The sequence below is a fragment of the Mytilus trossulus genome, chromosome 6 (genome assembly GCF_036588685.1).
Source record: "Mytilus trossulus isolate FHL-02 chromosome 6, PNRI_Mtr1.1.1.hap1, whole genome shotgun sequence".
NCBI lineage: Eukaryota > Metazoa > Mollusca > Bivalvia > Mytilida > Mytilidae > Mytilus > Mytilus trossulus.
In genome coordinates, this window is record NC_086378.1 from 41,409,679 (window position 1) to 41,433,792 (window position 24,114).

The 24,114-nt window shown below is 31.8% G+C and overlaps 1 protein-coding gene across 1 annotated transcript in view; it reads right to left on the reverse strand.

The window, feature by feature from the left end:
* LOC134721351 (fibroblast growth factor receptor 2-like) overlaps positions 1-24,114 on the reverse strand; it is a 250,008-nt gene that overhangs the window by 64,881 nt on the left and 161,013 nt on the right. Inside the window, exons 15-17 of the mRNA XM_063584292.1 lie at positions 20,557-20,667; positions 19,798-19,976; positions 6,805-6,927 (exon numbers count right to left, since the gene is read on the reverse strand). Coding sequence (XP_063440362.1) covers positions 6,805-6,927; positions 19,798-19,976; positions 20,557-20,667 — 413 coding nt within the window. The remainder of the gene's footprint in view (positions 1-6,804; positions 6,928-19,797; positions 19,977-20,556; positions 20,668-24,114) is intronic.

Here is a 24,114-nt window from a genome sequence, read left to right on the forward strand (position 1 = left end):
TTTTGAAACAAATGGATGTATGTGCTTGTCAATAATTCAAGAGCTTTAAGATTTAAATACTAAAATAGATCTTAAATAAGAAATGTGTCTGTCTTTTGTTAAGTACTGTACTACCTTTTTTAAAAGTAGTCAGCTTATTTGTATTAAATTTCCTGAAAACATCATTTTCAATCAGAGTGGAAATTAAAGCTTAGAATAGATAAACAGTTGAGTTCTTAAATGTTAATATATAGTTTTTTACATGCATATAAATTAAATAAAAAAGAACACAAAATCCTTTTAACAATGAACCAATGGCAATGCATAGCAATTCTTTTTAGAAATAAATACATTTACCCCTTTGACACTATAGCTATAAATACATATTTTGTATATAATTTGATTTAAGAAGTTAACAAATCTTAACAACATTCTTTTACTAATGAGATGATCAAAGTCTTCTAATCAATAACAAACATACTTTGTTTTTATTTAAATTATCTTGTGTCTAATTATGAAGGAAATTTACAATATTTAGCCCCAGGTTATAAATTGTACTCCAGTGGCAGTTTAATAATCTGTAATCAGGGTGGTTATCCATACAAAAGGTTTAAATCATGCATGTCACTATTAAAATAAATTTTGATCTTAAAAATTAGCTGAACTAATTAATTATTCTACTTTTTTATATTTCCTTAAACATTATAATTAACTATGCTAAAAAAATAATTTAAAGAGTAAACACAAAAAACCTGATGTATGTCAGTAAAAAAGCTAAATTTTTGAAAAAACAATTAGTCATGATCGAATAAGTGATTGTTGCAATAGGATGACATCTTTCATTTATGTTAAAAGTCAAAATTTCAAGATTTTTTTTAAATATATCTTCATCAAGAGATTTGATATAAAACTAGAGGCTCTTAGAGCCTGTGTCGCTCACCTTGGTCTAGGTGAATATTAAACAAAGGAAGCAGATGGATTCATGACAAAATGGGTTTTGGTGATGGTGATGTGTTTGTACATCTTACTTTACTGAACAGTCTTGCTGCTTACAATTATCTCTATCTATAATGAACTTGGCCCAGTAGTTTCAGTGGAATATGTTAATAAAAATTTACAAATTTTATGAAAATTGTTAAAAATTGACTATAAAGGACAATAACTCCTTAGGGGGTCAATTGACCATTTCGGTAATGTTGACTTATTTGTAAATCTTACTTTGCCGAACATTATTGCTGTTTATCTTTATCTATAATAATATTCAAAATAACCAAAAACAGCAAAATTTCCTTAAAATTACCAATTCAGGGGCAGCAACCCAACAACAGGTTGTCCGATTTGTCTGAAAATTGCAGGGCAGATAGATCTTGATCTGATAAACAATTTAACCCATTGTCAGATTTCTCCTAAATGCTTTGGTTTTGGAGTTATAAGCCAAAAACTGCATTTTACCCCTAGGTTCTATTTTTAGCCATGGCAGCCATCTTGGTTGGTTGACCGGGTCACGCCACACATTTTTTTAAACTAGATACCCCCAAGATGATTGTTGCCAAGTTCAGATTAATTTGGCTCAGTAGTTTCAGAGGAGAAATTTTTTGTAAAAGATAACTAAGATTTACGAAAAATGGTTAAAAATTGACTATAAAGGGCAATGACTCCTGAAGGAGGCAACTGACCATTTCGGTCATGTAAAACTTATTTGTAAATCTTACTTTGCTGAACATTATTACTGTTTACAGTTTATCTCTATCTATAATAATATTCAAGATAATAACCAGAAACATCAAAATTTCCTTAAAATTACCAATTCAGGGGCAGCAACCCATCAACGGGTTGTTCGATTCGTTTGAAAATTTCAGGGTAGATAGATCTTGACCTTATAAACAATTTAACCCCCGTGTCAGATTTGCTCTAAATGCTTTGGTTTTTGAGTTATAAGCCAAAAACTGCATTTTACCGCAAGGTTCTATTTTTAGCCATGGCGGCCATCTTGGTTGGTTGACCGGGTCACACCACAAATTTTTTAAACCAGATACCCCAATGATGATTGTGGCCAAGTTTGGTTTAATTTGGCCCAGTAGTTTCAGAGGAGAAGATTTTTGTAAAAGATAACTAAGATTTACAAACTAGAGGCTCTAAAGAGCCTGTGTCGCTCACCTTGGTCTATGTGAATATTAAACAAAGGACACAGATGGATGACAAAATTGTGTTTTGGTGATAGTGATGTGTTTGTAGATCTTACTTTACTTAATATTCTTGCTGCTTACAATTATCTGTAACTATAATGAAATTGGTCCAGTTAGTTTCAGTGGAAAATGATAGTGAAAATTTAAAAATTTGATAAAAATTGTTAAAAATTGACTATAAAGGACAATAACTCCTTAAGAGGTCAGTTGACCATTTTGGTCATTTGACTTATTTGTAAATCTTACTCAGCTGAACAATATTGCTGTTTACAGTTTATCTCTATCTATAATAATATTCAAGATATTAACCAAAAACAGCAAAATTTCCTTAAAATTACCAATTCAAGGGCAGCAACCTAACAACAGGTTGTTCTAATCATTTAGATCAGGCAGATAGATCTTGACCTGAATAACAATTTTACCCATGTCAGATTTGCTCTAAATGCTTTGGTTTTTGAGTTGTAAGCCAAAACTGCATTTTACCCCTATGTTCTATTTTTAGCCATGGCGGCCATCTTGGATGGTTGGTCAGGTCATCAGACACATTTGTCAAACTAGATACCCCAATGATGATTGTGGCCAAGTTTGGTTAAATTTGGCCAAGTAGTTTCAGAGGAGAAGATTTTTCTAAAAGATTACTAAGATCTACGAAAAATGGTTAAAAATTGACTATAAAGGACAATAACTCCTTAGGAGGTCAGTTGACCATTTTGGTCATTTGACTTATTTGTGAATCTTACTCAGCTGAACAATATTGCTGTTTACAGTTTATCTCTATCTATAATAATATTCAAGATATTAACCAAAAACAGCAAAATTTTCTTAAAATTACCAATTCAGGGGCAACAACCTAACAACGGGTCATCCGATTCATCTGAAAATTTCAGGGCAGATAGATCTTGACTTGAATATCAATTTTACGCCATGTCAGATTTGCTCTAAATGCTTTGGTTTTTGAGTTATAAGCCAAAAACTGCATTTTACCTCTATGTTCTATTTTTAGCCATGGCGGCCATCTTGGATGGTTGGCCGGGTTGTCGGACACAATTTTTAAACTAGATACCCCAATGATGATTGTGGCCAAGTTTGGTTAAATTTGGCCCAGTAGTTTCAGAGGAGAAGATTTTTGTAAAAGTTAACGACGACAGACGACGGACGACGACAACGGACGACGACGGCCGACGGACGCCAAGTGATAAGAAAAGCTCTCTTGGCCCTTCGGGCCAGGTGAGCTAAAAAACTAGCTATCAACTTATAAATTATAAACAATGCTTTAAATGATGCATTAGGTAAAGTTCTTAATTTCCACTTTACAAATGTTAAGCAATATAATTGTGTTTTACTCATGTAATTTTTTGTTGAAAGGTTGAAGTATGTAATTGACCATAATCGAAAAGTAATGTAATTACTTTTGATAAAGTAATCAATTGTAATCGATTACATACTTAAATTTGAGTAATCGATTATTAATCGATTGCACAAAAATCCTTCATGTAATCGATTATTAATCGATTACATTTTTCAGTAATCGTGTCCATCCTTGGTGCTTACAAGCACTTTGATTTTAATATTATTTAGTACGTTGGTTTTCCTGTTGGATTGTTTTTCACTAGTCGTTTTGGGTGCCCTTTATATCTTGCTCTTCGGTGTGAGCCAAGGTTTCGTGTTGACGGTCGTACTTTGACCTTAAATTGTACACTTTTACATATTGGGACTTGGATAGAGAGTAGTCTCTTTGGCACTTGTACCCCATCTTCTTATATCTTTATATCACAGATTGTGGTAAAATTGAAAAACTAGAGGCTCTAAAGAGCCTGTGTCGCTCACCTTGGTCTATGTGCATATTAAACAAAGGACACAAATGGATTCATGACAAAATTGTATTTTGGTGATGGTGATGTGTTTGAAGTTCTTACTTAACTGAACGTTCTTGCTTCTTACAATTATATCTATAATGAACCTTGCCCATTAGTAACAGAGAAAAATATTTGGTAAAAATTTACATAAATTTACCGAATTAATGAAAATTGTTAAAAATTGACTATAAAGGGCAATAACTCCTTAAGGGGTCAATTGACCATTTAGGTCATTTGACTTATTTGTAGATCTTACTTTGCTGAACATTATTGCTGTTTACAGTTTATCTCTATCTATAATAGTATTCAAGATAATAACCAAAAACGGCAAAATTTCTTTAAAAATTACCAATTGGAGGGCAGCAAGCCAACAACCGATTGTCCAATTCATCTGAAAATTTCAGGGCAGATAGATCTTGTCCTGATAAACATTTTTACCCCTTGTCAGATTTCCTCTAAATGCTTTGGTTTTTGAGTTATAAGCCAAAAACTGCATTTTACCCCTATGTTCTATTTTTAGCCGTGGCGGCCATCTTGGTTGGATGACCGGGTCACGCCACACATTTTTTAAACTAGATACCCCAATGATGATTGTGGCCCAGTAGTTTCAGAGGAGAAGATTTTTGTAAAAGCTAACGCCGGACGACGACGGACGACGGACGCCGGACGCCTAGTGATGAGAAAAGCTCATTTGGCCCTTTGGGCCAGGTGAGCTAAAAATGCAATGAACTCTTTTATTTGATGAAATATTGATGATCAAGTGTTTTCAAAATAGATGACCATTTGTTTAAAAAACGTTTAAAAGGGACAAAATTGGTTCTCTAATTTGTCTTCAAATGATCAAATCTCCAATTTCTAGAACATAGATTTTACCTAGTTGGTATTAGAAAACGTCATATGTCAATTGTACTTTTGCATCTGGAACACAACTTTGAATATATATAGCGTGGACACGAAATAGGTGATCCTTTTAGTATTATTTTACATCAATAAAACCGAAATTTATGTCTCAACAACAAATGATTTATGTACCAAAATATGCGATTTAGTTGCGTTTATTGTAACTGAATCTGTCGTCCAATATGTCTGGAAAATTACACAACAGATTAGTATTGACCTGTTAATTAGTTTATTGTGTATAATGTAAAACCTACATTTCACTTTAATATATCAGCGACTATGTTTGTTAAAGGAACAAAGCCCTGTATATTCATTGTATATAGACCTCAAATTATCAAATTATCATAGATGTTCCAGTTAAGTAACATAGTAATAATGTTTCATTGAATACTTGCGTTAAACACATTTCTTAAATATTTCTGAACATTTTTACCCGATACACTTTGTACATGGTAGGTCACAAACATCTTGAAAATTTGTTTTTAAACATTATTAACTAGCCATAAGTCTCAGATTTTCAAATCATCATAACTACTATTATTTCACTAATTTATTTTAATAGGTGTTTGGTAGGGAAAATTGAACCCGAGCTTTTAGAAATTTTTATAGTTATTCAAACAACTTTTCATATGTATGCAGTAATAATGCATTAATAAGTCCTTGTTAGGAATTAAACATATTGAAATACACATCTAAACATTTATACACTTGTTATCAGTCATTGACAATTGAACTCCCAATTAATCTAAAATTTAAAATTGTCAAAAACGTATTCAGACACTTTATATGGTAAAAAGGCTTCAAAAAAGTATTTCGTATGCGAGAAGAAATGAACAATTATTAACTTCCCCTATTGACCTCAGATTTAAATTGTCATAGCTACTCAAACTACTTTATATTCTTATCCTGCCTTGATAAGTACTTGATAGCACTCAAACATGTAGATAAAGTAACTCAGCCATGCATTTAATTCCATTTCTTTAAAGACATAACAATGAGGATCATAATGCAAAATACCCTATACATCTGGGTTGGAAAAATAATAATATTTAATACCCTAGATTCGCGGTAGTACGTCGACGAGCGTGCGCGAAAGCGTATAAAGCAAGGATCGATAAAGGTTTTCGAATTTAGATATTTTCTTAAAAATTTGCGTTTTATGTGCAATAAATATTGTTACAATTATTAATTTAGGAAGTTAGGAAGTAGAAAGCACTACATTTATTTATACGTCATATCACAAATATTTCCGACTTTGTGCGGTTTCAGAGAAGTTGGGTCTTTATGAAATCGGTCTCCTCCTTTAGTAGTGAATAGAAATAATGCATTAAAAAGTACTTGGAAAGAATACATCATGTATGAAAATATTTTTCTACATTTTGTTTAGCCAAAACAAATTGAACCCCGCCCCCTATTTACCTCAGTGTTTTTTTCTTATTAGCATAGCTATTCAAACTGCTTTATAAAGTAATAATTCATTAATAAGTACTTGGTTGAAATAAAACAATATTTAAAACATTTTCACTCGGCCCTGAAAAACTGAATTCCCCTACAGTTCACAGATTTTCAAAGTGTCATAACTATTCCAAATATGATATGAAGTAAAAATGCATATATAAGAACTTGAAAGGATAAAACATGTTAGAATTTTAAACATTTTTACCACGAAACTGGACCTCAAATTGTTAAGTTGGCATAGCTTTTCAAACTATTTTATACATAAAACTGCATTCATAACAACTTTGTAGGAATAAAACATGTAAAAAAAATAATGACAGGCAACGGACAATATTTTAAGATGAATATGTTGTTTTGTGTGGCAGGAAACCAGTGAGGGCTTGTGTCATCAAATCTAATGATATCATAGAATGTTATTTACATACCTTCGATGTCCTTTCATAAACATCACAACCCTCAACATCTCTACTTAGGCCAAAATCACAGATTTTACAAGTAAAATCTGGAGTAATCAAGATATTCCTCGCTGACAAGTCTCGATGGATAATCTATAACAAAGATTTTACATAAATCATAAGACTGTCCTCGGTCACGCAATTAATAGAACTAATTAACCAAATATTTACTTAGTCTAACACTGTTCCCATGTTTTAGTGTAAGAATAGATAATCGAGCAATGTTGCATTGTAAAAGTAAAAAAGGAAAACAAGACAGAAGATACAAGCTGCACAATTAAAAACTACAAACAAACAACTCTCTAGCTAAATAAATACATGGGGAATATGTCTAATAGGGACACAGATGAGGCCCCCGCTAGCATATAACATTATACAGGGACATAACCCAAAAACTGTAAAAGTGACGCTTCTAAAATTTGAACTTAAACTAAATTAAGTTGTTATAAGCATTATATATACATTTCATAAAATTAAGTTTTGACAAACTTAAGTTAGAGAACGGAAACAAAATATCATATAAGGTTATAAAGGGACATTAGGAAAGTGCTTGTAAGCACCGAAGGGTACTGATTGTTTTAATTTTTCAGTCAACATTGTATTGTATAAAACATTGGTTGTAGTAGATTTAATTGTAAAATTGAATTTTAAAATAGGAGTAATCTTCCTTTGTCCATAATTGTAGTTGATTCAATTGAAGAAACTCCAATTTTAAAAATTAATTTATTACAATTTCATCTTTGATATTTTAACAGATATAAGATTTATATTTTTTTTTATTTGTAAAGGAGCAAAACTCTAGAACAAAAAGTGACACCACCAAATTCAAACAATAGTTCACATGACACAACATAGAAAACTAAAGAATAAACAACACAAACCGCACCAAAAACTAGCGGTAATCTCAGGTTCTCCGGAAGGGTAAGCAGATCCTGCTCCATATGTGGCACCCGTCGTGTTGCTTATGTGATAACAAATCCGGTAAATAGTTTAATTCGGTAGATCACATTCATGAAAGGGAAGGAGATTGAAGTTACCACGTAAAGAACATATCCGATATCATTTGTGAAACGGTTAACGGTCAACCAACTCGTGATGGCGTCCGTAAAATTTACGAAGTGGTGATTTCAACTTCACCATTTGGAACTCTTGGTATAAGTTCCAAAACATTTGGTTGTAGTAAACTTTAGTAAGAGAACAGAAACCAACTTTTGGATGTACGGACGTACGTTCTTACAGACGGACAAGTGTAAAACTTAATGCCCCCGCCGGACATAAAAAGAAAAACAGCGAAACTACAAGCCATAATTTAATACACATGAAAATAAAAAGCTCCCCAAAACATAGATAAATGCTGGCCGTTGTAGTACTGTTAAAATACATTGATATGTTGTAATTATACAAAATATAACAGAATATTGATGTATCTGTTATCGAATACTTAAACAATACCAGATTCACAAACCATCAGCACAAGTTAATTCACTAATTCCACTGTTGACCGAGTGTAAAAGTTTAAAAGGGTTTCAAGACAAAGGATAGACATTACATTTTGAGACAGAAACGTCAAAAAAATAAAAGAACAAAACGGGACAAACTACAAAACCTATAACTAAAACAAAAGAAACACGAATCACTTTAAATCAAATAAGAGTAGCTAGGATATTTATTGAAAGTAAAAGTAAGGTATTAGTCGCATACGGTGATGTATACGTAACTATCGTAAAAATGTGGACGGGATTACGGGTTTCAATGATAAGAACACATCAGTGACACAGATATTCTAAATCGATTTTACAAAATCACGACGGCGTCTGTAAAACTTTTCGAAGGAATGACTTCAATTTAAATAGGAAAACTAGTTCATTTCATTTTAAATAATTTAGGTGTTTATTGTTTCTCAACAAAAACGGAAATCATAATCAAATAAAATTGGGTTACAATTTACTACAAAAAAAATATATATGGAATTGCGTCACATTTTAGAATAAAACGTAACGAACTCAAATTTGTTAAATCAAAGTAGATTTTCGTTTTAAATAGTCAGGGAAGTTGTCAAAAATAACATTAAATCAACCACATTTCAAAGAAAGAACATGGGCTATATTGAAAATTACGTCAGGTTCAAAGGGGAATTACGTCTTTGAAAGAAACTTTTAAGCTTAAAAGGAATTTAAAAACTATGTTACACGTTCGGTTATCTTAATGATTTTTTGTATCATATCTGAATCACACGCATTGCAAATTCAATTTAAGTATTATGAAATCCGATGTTTATTAAACAATTATAGCCTTTCAATGAGATCGATCCGCGGTTTTATCGAATGAGGACGAACGAGGTTATATCGTACAACGAGAAACATATAGATTGAGGACGAAGTTTGAGGTCAATATGCTTCTCTTATGTCGATATAACCTACGTATCGACATCATACAAACTTGGACATCTTGAAAACCATTCTTACTGTCAAAGTCTTAAATGTACATTTACAAAATGTAACAACAGAATCACAACAATCAATATACATTTGTTTCCTTATTTAATTATAACAATATATAACAACTAACAGATAAAGTGACAAGATATTTACAACAAGAACATTTTGTATATGACTTCGAAGCTACACCTTTCAAGGGTTGTTCACATATAGGTGAACATTGAAATTTATATAAACAGCTGCATTGCTGCAGTCATCTAAAAATGGCATCTTCATATCTGGATGTGGTACTTTTAAGAAATTTTGATTTGGCATCAATGTCTCTGGTTCATTGTATTTGTATTTTTCTTGGAGGCTCCATAACCAAATTCTGCCATAATTTCATCAAATTTATCATTATGTCGTTCATCCACGCGAATTAATGAATGTGTTTGTAGTTATGTTTTTGTGTTCTGTTAAATTGTTCCTTTTAAAATTGTTACACGATGATGACGACTGTACTCATATTTTGACTATTTTATTTATTATGTCTGTTTAGTTCACGCATCATTGTTAATATAACGGGATTTGATGAGACTGTGAGAAAGTGAGAGGTTTAGCGCTAAAAAACCAGGTTTCATCAACCATTTTCTACATTGAAAATGCCTGTACTAAGTCAGGAACATGACAGTTTTTGTCCATTCGTTTTTTATGTGTTTTGTCTTTCGATTTTGCCATGTGATTATGGACTTTCTGATTAGATTTTTCTCTGAGTTCAGTATTTTTGTGATTTTACTTTTCATAACAGTTTCACTCTGTGAGTTAGATAAAAGTTCTAACTCAAAATTTGCATCATTCAAGTCAACAGGAACATTTTCCTCTTCTTTAACAGAAAAGGTACTTTGTGAGATGCATAGAAAATCAATATTAAATATACTTTATTACTTTGAATTATAATTTATTGCACACGTTTTTTCACTTAATATTTCTAACATATGTCGTTTTTTCCTCTCGCAATGGGATCCTTGGGGTCCATTGCGATGTGTTTTCTGGTCTTCTTTGGAAACGGTCATACCTGCAGGTATATCATCTGAATAGTTATGTTTCCATGGCTACTTTGCCGTGGACTTTCCTTTCTCGTTGTCAATAGCTATGTTCTTGTGTGAAATGTCGTTTACAAGATCTGTTGACGGCTGGTTGATGTTTCTTTTGATTGGTTCTGATAATGAATATACCATCTTTTACTGAACAGCGGTCGGCCTTGGCCTCTAATACCTTGGTCCTCAATAAATCCAAATAGTAGTCCGCTCCTATGAGTAAGTCGATTTCAAAACGATCTTCACTATGCACAGAGTGTGAATAAATTTAAGTCCACTCAAATGTGGCAAGCTCCTTGTAGTCTGTGAAATATTGTTATGAATCGGAACGGCAATTTCCGGAACAATGAGCGTGTTGATATTTACTTCTTCTTTAAAATTGTCTTTATTGTCTATTGACCAGAAAAACCTAGTTTTCCCCCTTTTTTGCCCCTAATTCTTAAATATTTTGAGCCATAACCCCCCAAAGGCAATACTAACTATCCCTTCATGGTATGGAAACCCGTGGTCTAATTTCAGAGAGATTCACACACTTAAACACAAGTTATTGTTGGAAAACTACAAACATTCTTATTTTGGGCACCCCTTTTAGCCCCTAGTTCCAAAAGTGTTGAGATCATAACCCCCAAAATCAATACTAACTATCAATCTATGGTATGGAAACTTGTGGTATAATTTCACAGAGATTCTTTCACTTACACATAAGTTATTGTTTGAAAACTAAAAAAAATCTTATTTTGGGCCCCCTTTATTGCCCCTAATTCCAAAACTATTGGGACAATTACCCCCAAAATCAATCCCAACCTTCTTTTAGTGGTATTGAACCTTCTGGTAAAAATTTGTAAAGATCCATTCACTAAAACTCTAAAGTTATTGTCCAGAAACTAAATCCGTCTTCGGTCGATGACGACGCAGACGACGACACAGACGACATGATAGCATTATACGACGCAAAAAATAATTTTTGCGGTCGTATAAAAATACATGTACGCATATTACCGTCTTACGTGTGTCTGTGAGTTTGCTCTTGTATGAATGTGATTGCTAACCATAAAAAAATGCAGAGGCGTACAATACTATTTAGTATGTCTGAATCCATGACTCCTTCTCCAGCTTCAAGTATGTCAAATCTCTTTAGTTATTGGTTCTTGTAGATTTTCCAATTTTCTAATATCAAATTATCTCTACCGTTTTCTTTTGCAATAGATTTTCTTATGTCAATCGAAAATTTGTCCAAAACTACTGGAACCAACAGCTAACTATACATCTCTGGTGTTTGACCAAGTGATTTTAATCCTCGCACATACGATTCTAATCTGTCTCCGTAAGACCTCAAGCTGAATGCATCATTTTTGGTGCGGGTTGGTTCATTAGTGCTTTCATGTAAGCATGTATCAGTTTGCTAGCTTGTCCGAATCGATCTCTGGGAAGGTTGACTGCGGTTTCGTTGTTTTCATTAGTCAAATCGAATCACTCAATAGTTTGCGCGGCTCTTCCATCAAGATGGGCGGGCTTTAAGATAGTTAAACTTTTTGATTGGCGTAAGACTACTATTAAAATGTATGGTAGATTCGTAAGAGTCCCAAAATGAGCTCCACTCCAAAACATCTGCGTCAAAATGTGGCAAATCTAATTTAGGTTATCTATGGTTGTTACTAAATACATTTGGTAGTTGGGCTGGTAGTTGGGCTGGTGGTTGTATATACGAACATTCTTCTTGAGTATTTTATGATTGTGAATTCGGGACAGCAAAGTTGCGTGATTGATTTCCGGTAGGATTTCCCTCTGATGGAATTCTTTCTCTAGTGCTCAGCGTTTAAACAGCTGATGTGTTAGTATTACTAGTGTTTAATCTAGGTATATAGCATTCAGCGTTAGCGTTCACTGTTAACGTTTCTTATAAATCAGAAGTATTGTTTGAAGATTTCCTTGTTTGATTAATTTTTCGTATTTGCCCAAGTTTATTGTCTAAATTAAACATATACTCATCCGAGTCTGTAATTTCTTGTTCTTTCTGATCCTCCTGTATAACTTCTATCATCTTCTCGTTTAAATCATGCAAAATCTTCTTTGAAATTCACAGTAGGTTTATTCTTAAACCGATAAGGCATTTTATTTGGAATTAAAATTGTTGTCATATGTGTTATACAATAAACTCATCATAGATACCAATGTTAAATTTTGTATTTACGCCAGACGCGCGTTTAGTTTACAAAAGACTCATCAGTGACGCTCGATTCCAACAATATTCCTAAAATACAAATAACCTTATATAACAAAAAGTTGTACATCCTTAAGATTTAAAAAAAAAATACAAGTAAATCTTCTTCTAATCACTCTCTTCCATGGAAGAGTGGTGTTCAATTGCAGCTAACCCTAGAATATATCTTCATTGCAAATGTCTATGTCCCTACATTTCTGTTTAAACGTTGTCTATAGGATTGCAAAGTTGTCTTTATATTATGTTTCCCTTTCTTACATCTCATTTCCAAATAAAACAATGCCAATTTACCTATCGTCCAGTTGCTCCATAGTGTACTGTTCAAATTCTATCGGCTTGCTTTTCTCGGTCAAATATTCCCTGAATAGTTAGACTACAGTGTTGTGCTGCCTTTTTGTGTTTTTCGTTTCCATATTTTCCATTATAAAGTCCCTTTTATCTAGTTCCAGGGACGCGAATCTAACTTCCGTCATGATTGCTGCAAACTGTTTACACAGGAAGTCGTTTTGATTGGCATGTGTCGACAATTTTCCATTTGCCAACTACCGATTTGATTCTGTTATTACACACTTTTTAAACAAATTACTTCCCTTTGTCAATCGTAGACTTGTTCTATACCGGAAAAAATTGGCAAAACAAAGAATGATGAATTGAAAGTGAGGTATCGGCGGTTTAAGTAGTTTTTCGTGAAAAATAATTTCAGATGTCAAAAGTATTGTGCTTAAAAACAAATTTATGTAATTAAAATATTTGAAAACCTTAAAGATAACCCACATCACGCATAGGTAAGTTTGCTCTTTCTGTTAGCTCTTCATTGTAAATGAAAATCAATGTCCCTCAAAAGGGAGTCAACTAAAAAAAGATATCTGTAGTTACAGGGTCAATTACGGGAATTGGCAAATGGACTATTTGGGATTTTTTAAATGTATTTTCAGTAACTTGCTGTATTCTCTGTGCAATATGCTTTTTGATATATGAAACGCTAACCATAGCAGATTTGTGTGCAGCCTGAGTAAATACAAATGAACATGTGATCAACTTTTAACGAAATATGAATCGCTAAAATAATACGATTAATAGTATAAGAATTTATCAAATCGAAATTGGACCCCGTTTGTGTTCAAAAGCGGTTCAGTAATGCGTAATTGTTGTTCTTGATTAATAAAATGTTCCAGACCATATGAGTATTTCGACTTATACTTATACGGTCTAGCACGAGCTGGACCATATATGTATTCGAATCATTTTGGGTTGATTCTAGACAAACATTTATCAAAATCTTTTTTTTAGTTTTACTAATCAATATTTTTGCAAGTAGATGAATGAATAAGGAAAATGAGTGGTAATTCAATCAGTCGTAAAAAAAATATTTCTTTGATCAAAACTGAGAATAGAAATGGGGAATATGTCAAAGAGACAACAAGCCGACAAACGAGTAGACAACAGCCTAAGGCCTCCAATGGGTATTCAACGCAGGGAGAAAATCCCACACCCGAAAGTGGTCTTCAGCTGTCCCCTAAATAAAGTTGTGTACTAGTTCAGTGAAAATGGAGGTCACACAAAACTCAAAAACATATAAATGAACTAGAATTAAAAAAACATGTAATTCAACTGTCTTTCTGAATCCTATTTTTTTAACTCTTAGCCAGGATTACTCTTGCTGCCATCAGAAACGTCATATGTGTTACATAAAAATGTTTCGTATATGCATTTTCCTTTGTATTATCATCTCTTGCTAGCAAGAAACAAGCTTTCTTTTCTTGCGGCAACAGATGCTATGAAGATCCTTCTGTTTTACGATTTGCAGTTACAATTAAGCGTGGCGAAATTTTTTATATAACACATATCGTAACAAGATTTTATTATGCTAAATGCACATGAAGGAATTTTTTAAGTAAAGTTCCTTAATCTTCTAAAAACTTTTCTTCCAACAATATGTTTATTTTCGATAACTTCACTTTTACAGTACAGTGTTTAATTTCATGTATTACTGACATTTTAAATATAGGAGATTAAGCGATTACATTAACGTGTTTTTTTATCGAGTAGTTCAAATATTTAGTTTTTAGTTTTTATGTTAACTAGAGATTTCAATTATGTTGAGCTGTATTTTAAATTTGTATCTAATAAAATTGACCAACTTCTTAAAACTAGGCATACCGTTTGCGTAGAGTACCGTATGGGTATTTTGAAAAAGTACGGTACTAATATGCATATGGTCTGGAAGATAGCAGACAAACCGAGCTCAAGATGGCTTCAGTTTCTGGATGAGATACAGTATTCACTGAACACACAGTGTCATTCTAGTATTAAAATAACGCCTTTTGAAACTGAATTTGGTCAAAAGGCTAATGGTGTTATATATGTAAGTTTGCAATAGATTGAGAAGTTCATTGACGAGGAAAAAGTAGAGCACCTGTTTGAAACAGACGGGGACTTAATGACTGGCACACAGACCGAAAAAGAGACCGATTAACAGACTGATAACGACACTGACTCACAAGCGCAAACGAGACCGACTCACAGACAGTAAACGAAACCGACTCACAGGCAGAAAACTCGACAGACTTACTGGCGGAAAACGAGACTGACTCACAGACAGACAGACAGACAGACAGACAGACAGACAGACAGAAGCTTTCATCGACTCACATACAGATGCTGAAACCGACTCACAGACATATGCTGAGGCCTAAAGACAGGAACTGCTCAATCTACCCGAAAACGACAACGAAAAGTCAGACATATTTACAGAGACATATGATGTTACAGACTACAGACCTGCACACGAGGACGAGGCAGTTGATGATTTAATGATACTGAATGACATTATAGCTGACCTTTCTGAGGACAGTAAATGTACCATGACAACGGACGACGCACAAATGACGATTCAAGACAAAATACGAAAGATACTTGACAGAAACTATCAGAAAAATGTTGAAAATACAATGAGAAAATATAACAAAAAACAGTGTCGAAAACTAATGCAAAGATTGAAAGAAGTATCTTTGTTAATGTGAGAATAAAAGTTGTTGATAGGGCATCGGGAGATTTTTCCCGATTGTTATGTAAAATTGATGATGTTATCTTTTTAGTTTGAACAAACTTTCAAGAGAATTTGGCATATTGAACTCTTATTATGATATGAGTGATATAGAACTTTTGAAACAGAAAATTGAAACTGCACATTGGAGAACACATAGAATTTCATTGCATGCTGCTGCAAAACAAGGAAGCTTTCCTCTTGCAAGCAAGATATACAAATACAAAGGAACAACAATGAACAAGACATACAAATAGAAGAAATCTGACATTTTTTTGTGGCAGCAAGTGTCACCCGGGCACTTATTGTCATCTTATTGTATTAACGTTAATTTGTAAGACTCAATAAAAGCTTTTTGATAAGTGTTAGTCTAAAAATAACCCAATTTGGTCTAAATACATTACTATATCGTACGAGTATATACGGTCATGTCCGTACGCGTACTGTCCAAATACTCATATGGTCTGGAACATATATCTATATATATATATATATGTTACAGTGAACTTGTATAATCAGTGATTATGTAGAATCCCTGAAATTTTCAGGGATTATGTAGAATCACTGGCTTGTTTAGGGATTATATATAATCACTAAAATTTTCAGGGATTATGTACAATCACTAGAAAAACGTTAGGGATTATACATAACAACTGAAATGAAGAAATATTTTTATTTATAAACAGTCAGGGGCATTACTTAAACAAGTAACAGTTAAAATTATACCTATACAAGTAATGTTTAAAACGAGGCTATCTTGAATATTACTTATATAAGTAACTTTTCTGAATATTATTTTTATAGTTGTCCAAAAATACAGATTTTACTGGCTTTAACTAATTTTCACAGTCTTCTGGTTATTTTTTCCATGAAATATAAAATACAATTTTTCTGAAACACTAATTAACTTTCTGACGCACTTATCTTTCATACCGACGCTTCTGGGTCAAGATTGGTCTCTTGGGACTATTAAATTATCATTTTCCTCCAAAATCTTGAAAGTAGCGTGATATAAGTAGATAGATACTTGTGAATTAATTAAGACTTGAAGGTATTTATAATTTGTAACCAAATTCAATTACATATATTCCTTAGATAAGTGTAATTACTATTTTTTTCAAAAATGTATAAAATAACCTAATTAAGTAATATTTTTTTCATTATTTTTTAAGGTAACCCTTTATCTCTTTACACCTCTCAAATCTGACAAATTCTTTATTTTCTGATATGAAATGATGTGAAAATTCATGAAAACTACATTAAGTCTATGTTTCTATTGAAAATTAAAATAACTCTTTTAAGTGATTTTATTATTTTTAAAAACAAAAATTACTTAAATAAGTAACTTTAAAAAATGACTTATTTAAGTAACGCCCCTGACTGATAAAGAAAATGAATAAAAGTCAAATAATTTATTCTATAAAATCATATCAAAACATCATTATAAACATAAATTGAAAAATGTTAAGCACAATATATCAAAATGATATGCTTCACAACTGTTTCTATCACAATTTCCACATTTAAAAAAACCCTTTCCTACACATATGGAATCAATTTTTCGACACACCTAAGAAAAATAAAGTGTTCAGTAAAACCATCTCAAGGTATCCTGAAAAAAAAGGGAATTAGCAACCTCAAATTCTTCGAGCAAAATACCATGTTTTGTGGCCAGGCAATATTCTTTTTCAGACTTTTTGTGAACAATTGCCAATGATTAACTTTTTTGGGTTTCCCTTTCCTTTTTTTCCCTGTGGAATTGTTATGAGAATATTACACCAAGTTCCAGCTTCCTCTAAAATTTTGTTCTATTTATCAATCCTTAGTTCTGTCTCATGAGATTTAGATGCGTAAGTTCTCTCAGTTTGAATTTTCTGTTGACAAACAAAAAAAAACAAAAAAAAAATCCAAAAACCACAAAATAGATGTTCCATAATCTTCTTTACCACAAATAACAAGCCTTATATATTTACAATTAGAACAGGAATATCCATTTGACGATGGCAACAATCAATACATGTCCACTTTTATTTTTGTCCATCTGATGAGTTAAGCCTTAAAAGATTTGTATAGTTCGTTCTTATGTTGTACTGTTAAACCACTGTCCCAGGTTAGGGGTTGGTTGGGATCCCGCTAACATGTTTAACCACGCCACAATATTTATGTATGTGCCTGTCCCAAGTCAGGAGCCTGTAAATTCAGTGGTTGTCGTTTGTTTATGTGTTACATATTTGTTTTTCGTTCATTTCTTTTACATAAATAAGGCCGTTAGTTTTCTCGTTTGAATTGTTTAACATTGTCTTATCTGGGCCTTTTATAACTGACTATGCAGTATGGGCTTTGCTCATTGTTGAAGGCCGTACGGTGACCTATAGTTGTTATGGTCTGTGTCATTTTGGTCTTTTGTGGATAGTTGTCTCATTGGCAATCATACCACATCTTCTTTTTTTCTTAAAGTTATCGCTATAAAGGGAATGTTGATTAATTATGATTTTGAAGTCTTCATATTGATCTCGAAACCTGTGTTGGTTATATATTTAAGATTATCATCTGTCTTTAAAAGCAAAATTGTTTCAACTGGCAAGAAATATGAAAGAAAAAAATGATAATAATATTTATTTTTTAACAAACAAAGGATCCTTAAATTATTGATTATCCCTGAAATCATATTAGGGAATATGTAGAATAATAATTAAAATGTTCAGTGATTATGTAAAATCAGTGGTCATTTTCAGTGATTATATATAATTACTAATGCTTTCAGTGATTCTACATATTCCCTGGAAAATCAGGGATTCTACATAATCCCTGATTATAGAAATTCACTGTAACATATATATATATATGAATGAATACATTCACGAGATTATAAAACGGCGATTTTTAATTAATTTGTGCAGTGACTTTTTTGGATTAGAAAATATATTGCGTTTGTTGAAACTAAATGTCAAACTACATAAATTCAATTGGTTTGACTTCAGATTCACAAATAATCAATTTATGTGTTCCTAACTTAGAAGAATTATACATCTTAACCTACGGAACATTTGATAAACGAATTTATTGTTACCTTTCCTTTCTGCAAACGTATATCCTACTACACTGCGGGCATAGCGAACGAGTTTGTGATATCTAAATACCGTAAGATGTTGCCAAAGGAAAATCATCATCCAAAAAAGGAAAATGAACAATAGGTAACGAAAATCATTCCTTTTGTCGTAAATTTTTATGTGGAGTTTCCTGTGTAAAATTGAAATATCTAAAGTGAAAAATCAGGTTTATGACCAGGTATTCTTATAACCTATTAATCAATTCAAATAGTTCTTATAATTATGTTTAATTTATATTCCTCACCTAGACGAAGTGGGCATCAATTGAGAAGTCATCTCTGCGAAATCGCTGTGAATAAAGTGTGGTAAAAAATCTTTTATATAGGACATGGGGTTGTCAACTGAAATCAAAGTGTTTAATCTTGACATTTGACCTTTGGAAGTTTAATACTCTTTATGACACAGCTTCAAGCTGATTAGTATACACGTCTTGTATCAAGTATGAAATTTTACAGTTCTCTATATATATAATATAGAGCATACACAATATGTTACGGACTGATCACTAATGGGCGACACGCTTTTCGGCAGGGTTTTAACAATGCATATTAACCCGGGTAAAACATTTGATAATCGAAAATATTGTTACATTTTCTTTTCTTACACGTATCTCTTACTCCATGTAAGTGCATGTTATAACAGAATCGGGGATCTTTTCCAAACAAAAGTTATCTTGGACACTATTTGCGGCCTTTCATAGACGACTATTCGCTTTCTAATTATTGAAGGACGTATGATAGCCTATAATTGCTTACATATACTCCATTTTTACCTTCAAATGGCAAAAATGGACCATGCCACATCTCATTATTTGTATTTACATGCATAAAAAGGTTGGTAAGAGATTTCTTAAGCGATATACGTTTTTTAATTTAAAATTTACAGGGAATGCAACTGAAAATTAGAATTTGTAAATTCATAATAAACTGAGTTTGGTAAAATGACAGAATAAATATAGAACCAAATAAATGCAGATACAAAATAATTGACTTCTGTATATGTGACTGCACTCTGACCCTTTCATAGAAAAGTCAAAAGTCAATGATTGTAATTTTCACAATAATTTACTCACTCCACTAGTATGTAAATTACTCATCCCTCTAGCTACTCCTAATGAAATCATTTTCAAGTCTTTCGCACTAGGTGGCAAAATCTCCTCACTGGTTGCAGTCTGTTGACTTGGTCGACATTTTCGTAAATATGATTGAAGATTGCCTCCCTTTACATATTCCATCAAAATATACACAGGATCTTTAATACGGAAACAAATCAATATTAAAAGAAAAAAGATGACAGGGCCATCTAGTTTTTACAGCGGAACCTCTTAGTTATAACATCCAAGATAATAGGAAGAAGTAAATTTATTTCTTATATTGGTGTAGAAATAGTGACATTTTGGAGGAAACTCTTGTGATGAGCATAATTTCTTGGCTAAATTGACCTTCATATGGCTATTTCGAAAATTTCGGACCCAGAGTAATAAGTGCAATTTCTTTATCAAAAAAGATGCGACACCATCCGTGTTACGCAGTTTTATTCACATCTAAAGTTTTTGAAAATTAAGAATTTGATTGTTTTTTCAACGTTTTTTGTTTACTGTTTTTTGTTATTTTGGTCTTTTATGTTCCTTTGTCAATGCGTTGTATGTTTATGTTTGACTAATCAGTTATAATGTTCCTATGTTTTTTTGTCTGTCTCTTGTAGTAATTTACATTTAAACTTTTAAAACTATGTAAGTTGATTTTTTGAGTTCAAAATCCTAAACCTAACAATTTGGTGACCTTTTCTATAAGATATTGTTTAAGTATTCTTTTTTTTCTACAATAAATACCTTGTTTTGTACAGCATCCTAAGTATGAAACAATATTTTTATGTTTAGGAATCTTTCTCATAACGTCCAATTCCTGAATAAGATCTTCTTTCTCGCAATCAGAAGATGAACCTTTCAATGTAAAAAGTTTAATTTCATCAACATAACTATTTCTATTTGAATAAGATACTGTTTAAAATGGGCATTTGCACCGAGATATAACAATAATTATCATTTTAATCAGTAATAGCAATCTTTTTAAACCTTTCGAAGTTGCAGTATTCATAATCTGAGATTTTTCTTAAATTTTGTTAGTTGATAGCTATCGATACACATTCAAGAACTATGATACCAAATATGTTGTTTGTGTCCCCGTTGCCATGGTAACAGGTCATCTCGGATTTGAAACAGTTATCATGCACACATTTTATTTTTGATGATTATAATAAGATATGTTCAATAAATTATAACACCTTAAGAGTGGGATAAAAGATAAACATTAAAAGAGGAGAAGGTGGCAATACTGATTAACATAAGGGAGTTGTCCTTGTGTTCAAGAAGGCAAATTAGAGACATTTTTCATGAACTTATTACACACCTTTGCAGTGTATATAAATGCAAATCCAGTTAGTTCATACGTGTATTTATTGTCGTATTTGAGTATATCTACTTAAGTCTGTAGAATAAAGGATGAAGGAAAAGACTGAATAATGTTTACTTTCTGAAAATACAAAATACTCAATTTTAGCATTACATATAGTGGCAGCTGAGGGTGAAACAAACATTTTTTTTCTTAGGGTCAAAAACAAATTATTTTTTTTCCAAAACTGGAAACAAACTTTTTTTTCCAAAAAAATCCATTTATCATGATTGTTGCTTTATATTACAATTCGACAAGCAACATCTGAAAATAGTCTTTAAATTTTTTATTGTTTATGATATTGGCAAATTGAAATGCAAGTTTTATATTACAATTCGACAAGCAACATCTGAAAGTAGTCTTTAAATGACTTTATAGTTTATGACATTTGCAAATTAAAATGCAAGCTTTATATTACAATTCGACAAGCAACATCTGAAAAAAGTCTTTAAATGACTTTATTGTTTATGATATTTGCAAATTAAAATGCAAGCTATTTGTAGATGCATACATGAATATACACGGGTATAACCAACGTATGGTTGATTCCGGTCGTTGAGCGTTGTGTACCGTTCATCAATTTTTTTTTGTTCCTTTGGTGCACGTCTACAACGTAGTATTTAAATTATAGTTATGTACTGTTGGTAAGTAAAACATCGAGAACAAATTAAGCAGTTTCTATTGAAATGCCTTTTTTTTTTTTTTAACTTTCTAGCAAGCATTTTCAACCTCTAAAACTATTTGACATTTCTAACGTTTCATATTGAAGATTAAAATCATACACGTTTTATCAAGCATATTGAAATATTTTTGGTGAGTTAGCGTGTAATGGATCCGAAATTTTACAGGAGCAGACATCCATGAATAAACGTATTTTTTAAGAACAATTTTACTTGAAGTTTTAGTACTCGCTTTAAAAAGTTTTGGAAATATATCACGACGTTTTATACACACTTCGACCATATCAATAGGCTTTTTCACAGGACTGTACAACGACCAGTACTTAAGTAAGAAGAAAAAAATGTGTCCATAGTACACGGATTCCCCACTTGCAATATAATTTTCTATGTTTAGTGGACCGTGAAATTGGGGTAAAAACTCTTATCAAAGATATTATATCATAGGGAACATGTATACTTATTTATTCGTTCATAGTTCACAATTTTTGGTTCTTCCCTCGCCTGATTCGAACCCATGCTACTGTGATATCGTGACCCCAGATCGCCTGTATTTTTAAAACTGTAAGAGTATGCCCAATTTTTAAAAGTGGCGATGCCTGTAATCCTGCTTATTAAAGACCAATAGCAGTTTTGCCTTGTCTCTCTAAAATCATAGAACGGCATATAGCTAATAGTTTGTATATATTTTTAAATAGACTAGTAATGACCTTCTTAATACTACACAGTCAGGTTTCAGACCTAAACATTCGTGTACTACTGCACTTACTAAATTAGTAGATAAATGGTTAGCAAATATAGATAATGTAGAGATAAACAGAGTTATATTTTTAGATTTAAAGAAAGCTTTTGATCTGGTTAATCATATAATTGTATTAAAAAAAACATTAATATTATAATGTTTCAAATAGTACACTAAACTGGTTTCACTAAACTGGTTTAAGTCATTCTTGTTTCAACGAAGCCAACTAGTTAAGGTCAATAACGTCATGTCAAATACTAAATGCATAAAAACTGGTGTACCACCAGGTTCTATCCTGGTCCCTTTGTTATTTATTCTATATATCAATGATTTACCACTTAATATAGAACATTCATTAATAGATTTATATGCAGATGATTCTACATTACATTGTAAAGGTAATGATGTAATTCAGTTAGCTTCTTTAGCTTCTAACCTTAAAATGATATTCATGTAATTGAAAACTGGTGTTTGCAAAATTGTATGAAATTAAATGCCAAAAAGTGTAAATCAATGATAATTGGTTCAAAACAAAGGCTTTGTTTAACTGGAAACAGTTAAGATATCAATATTTCAAATTAACAAATAGAAAATGTAGAATGTGATAAACTACTTGGTTTATATATTGACAAAAATTTAAATTGCAATCAGCAAATAGAAACAATGTCAATTACTATTTCAAATAGAATCAATTTATTACAAAAAATAAGAAAATATTTAACTATGCATATACGTATTATCTATTTTAATGCTTATATTCTGCCATTATTTGATTATTGTTGCAATATATGGGGAAGTTGTTGTGAAAGTGGAATAAATAAACTTAATAAGTTATTAAAGAAATCTGCTAAGGTTATAGTAGAAGCTGACATAATGACATCATCCAGTTTATTGTTTAATAGTTTACACTGGTTAAATGTGGAAAAACGAATTCAATACCAAAAGGCAATACTTGTATTTAAATCAATTAATAGTATGGTTCCAAACTATTTAGAAGAAAATTTTCATTTTACTGATAATCAAAACTATAACTTACGTTCAGCTGATGAAAAAATATTAAATCTTCCAAAACCAAAAACATTTTTTTTAAAGAAAACATTTACATATTCAGGTTCTCAAATATGGAACAGTTTACCAAATGAAATCAAAATGAGTGATACACTTGTATCTTTTAAAACAAAATGTTACACATTTTTCATCAATTGAGCAAATTAATATGCCTTTTCATTATTATTTCAATACAATTGTATATTGTGTATAATATAACTTTATAATACTGTGTGTACTTATAACTATGTTATTATTATTTTGAGGACTCTCAGGAAGATTAGTTTTAACTAATGGGATCATCCTCTTGAAATAAAAATTATTTATTTATTTATTTTATTTATTTATGGCTGTGTACATTATGTATATACAACTCGTCTAAACATCAACCCAACAATGTTAGATCTGTAAATTTGCTTTTGCAAATTTTTGGTTCTTCCCTCGCCTGGATTCGAACCCATGCTACTGTGATA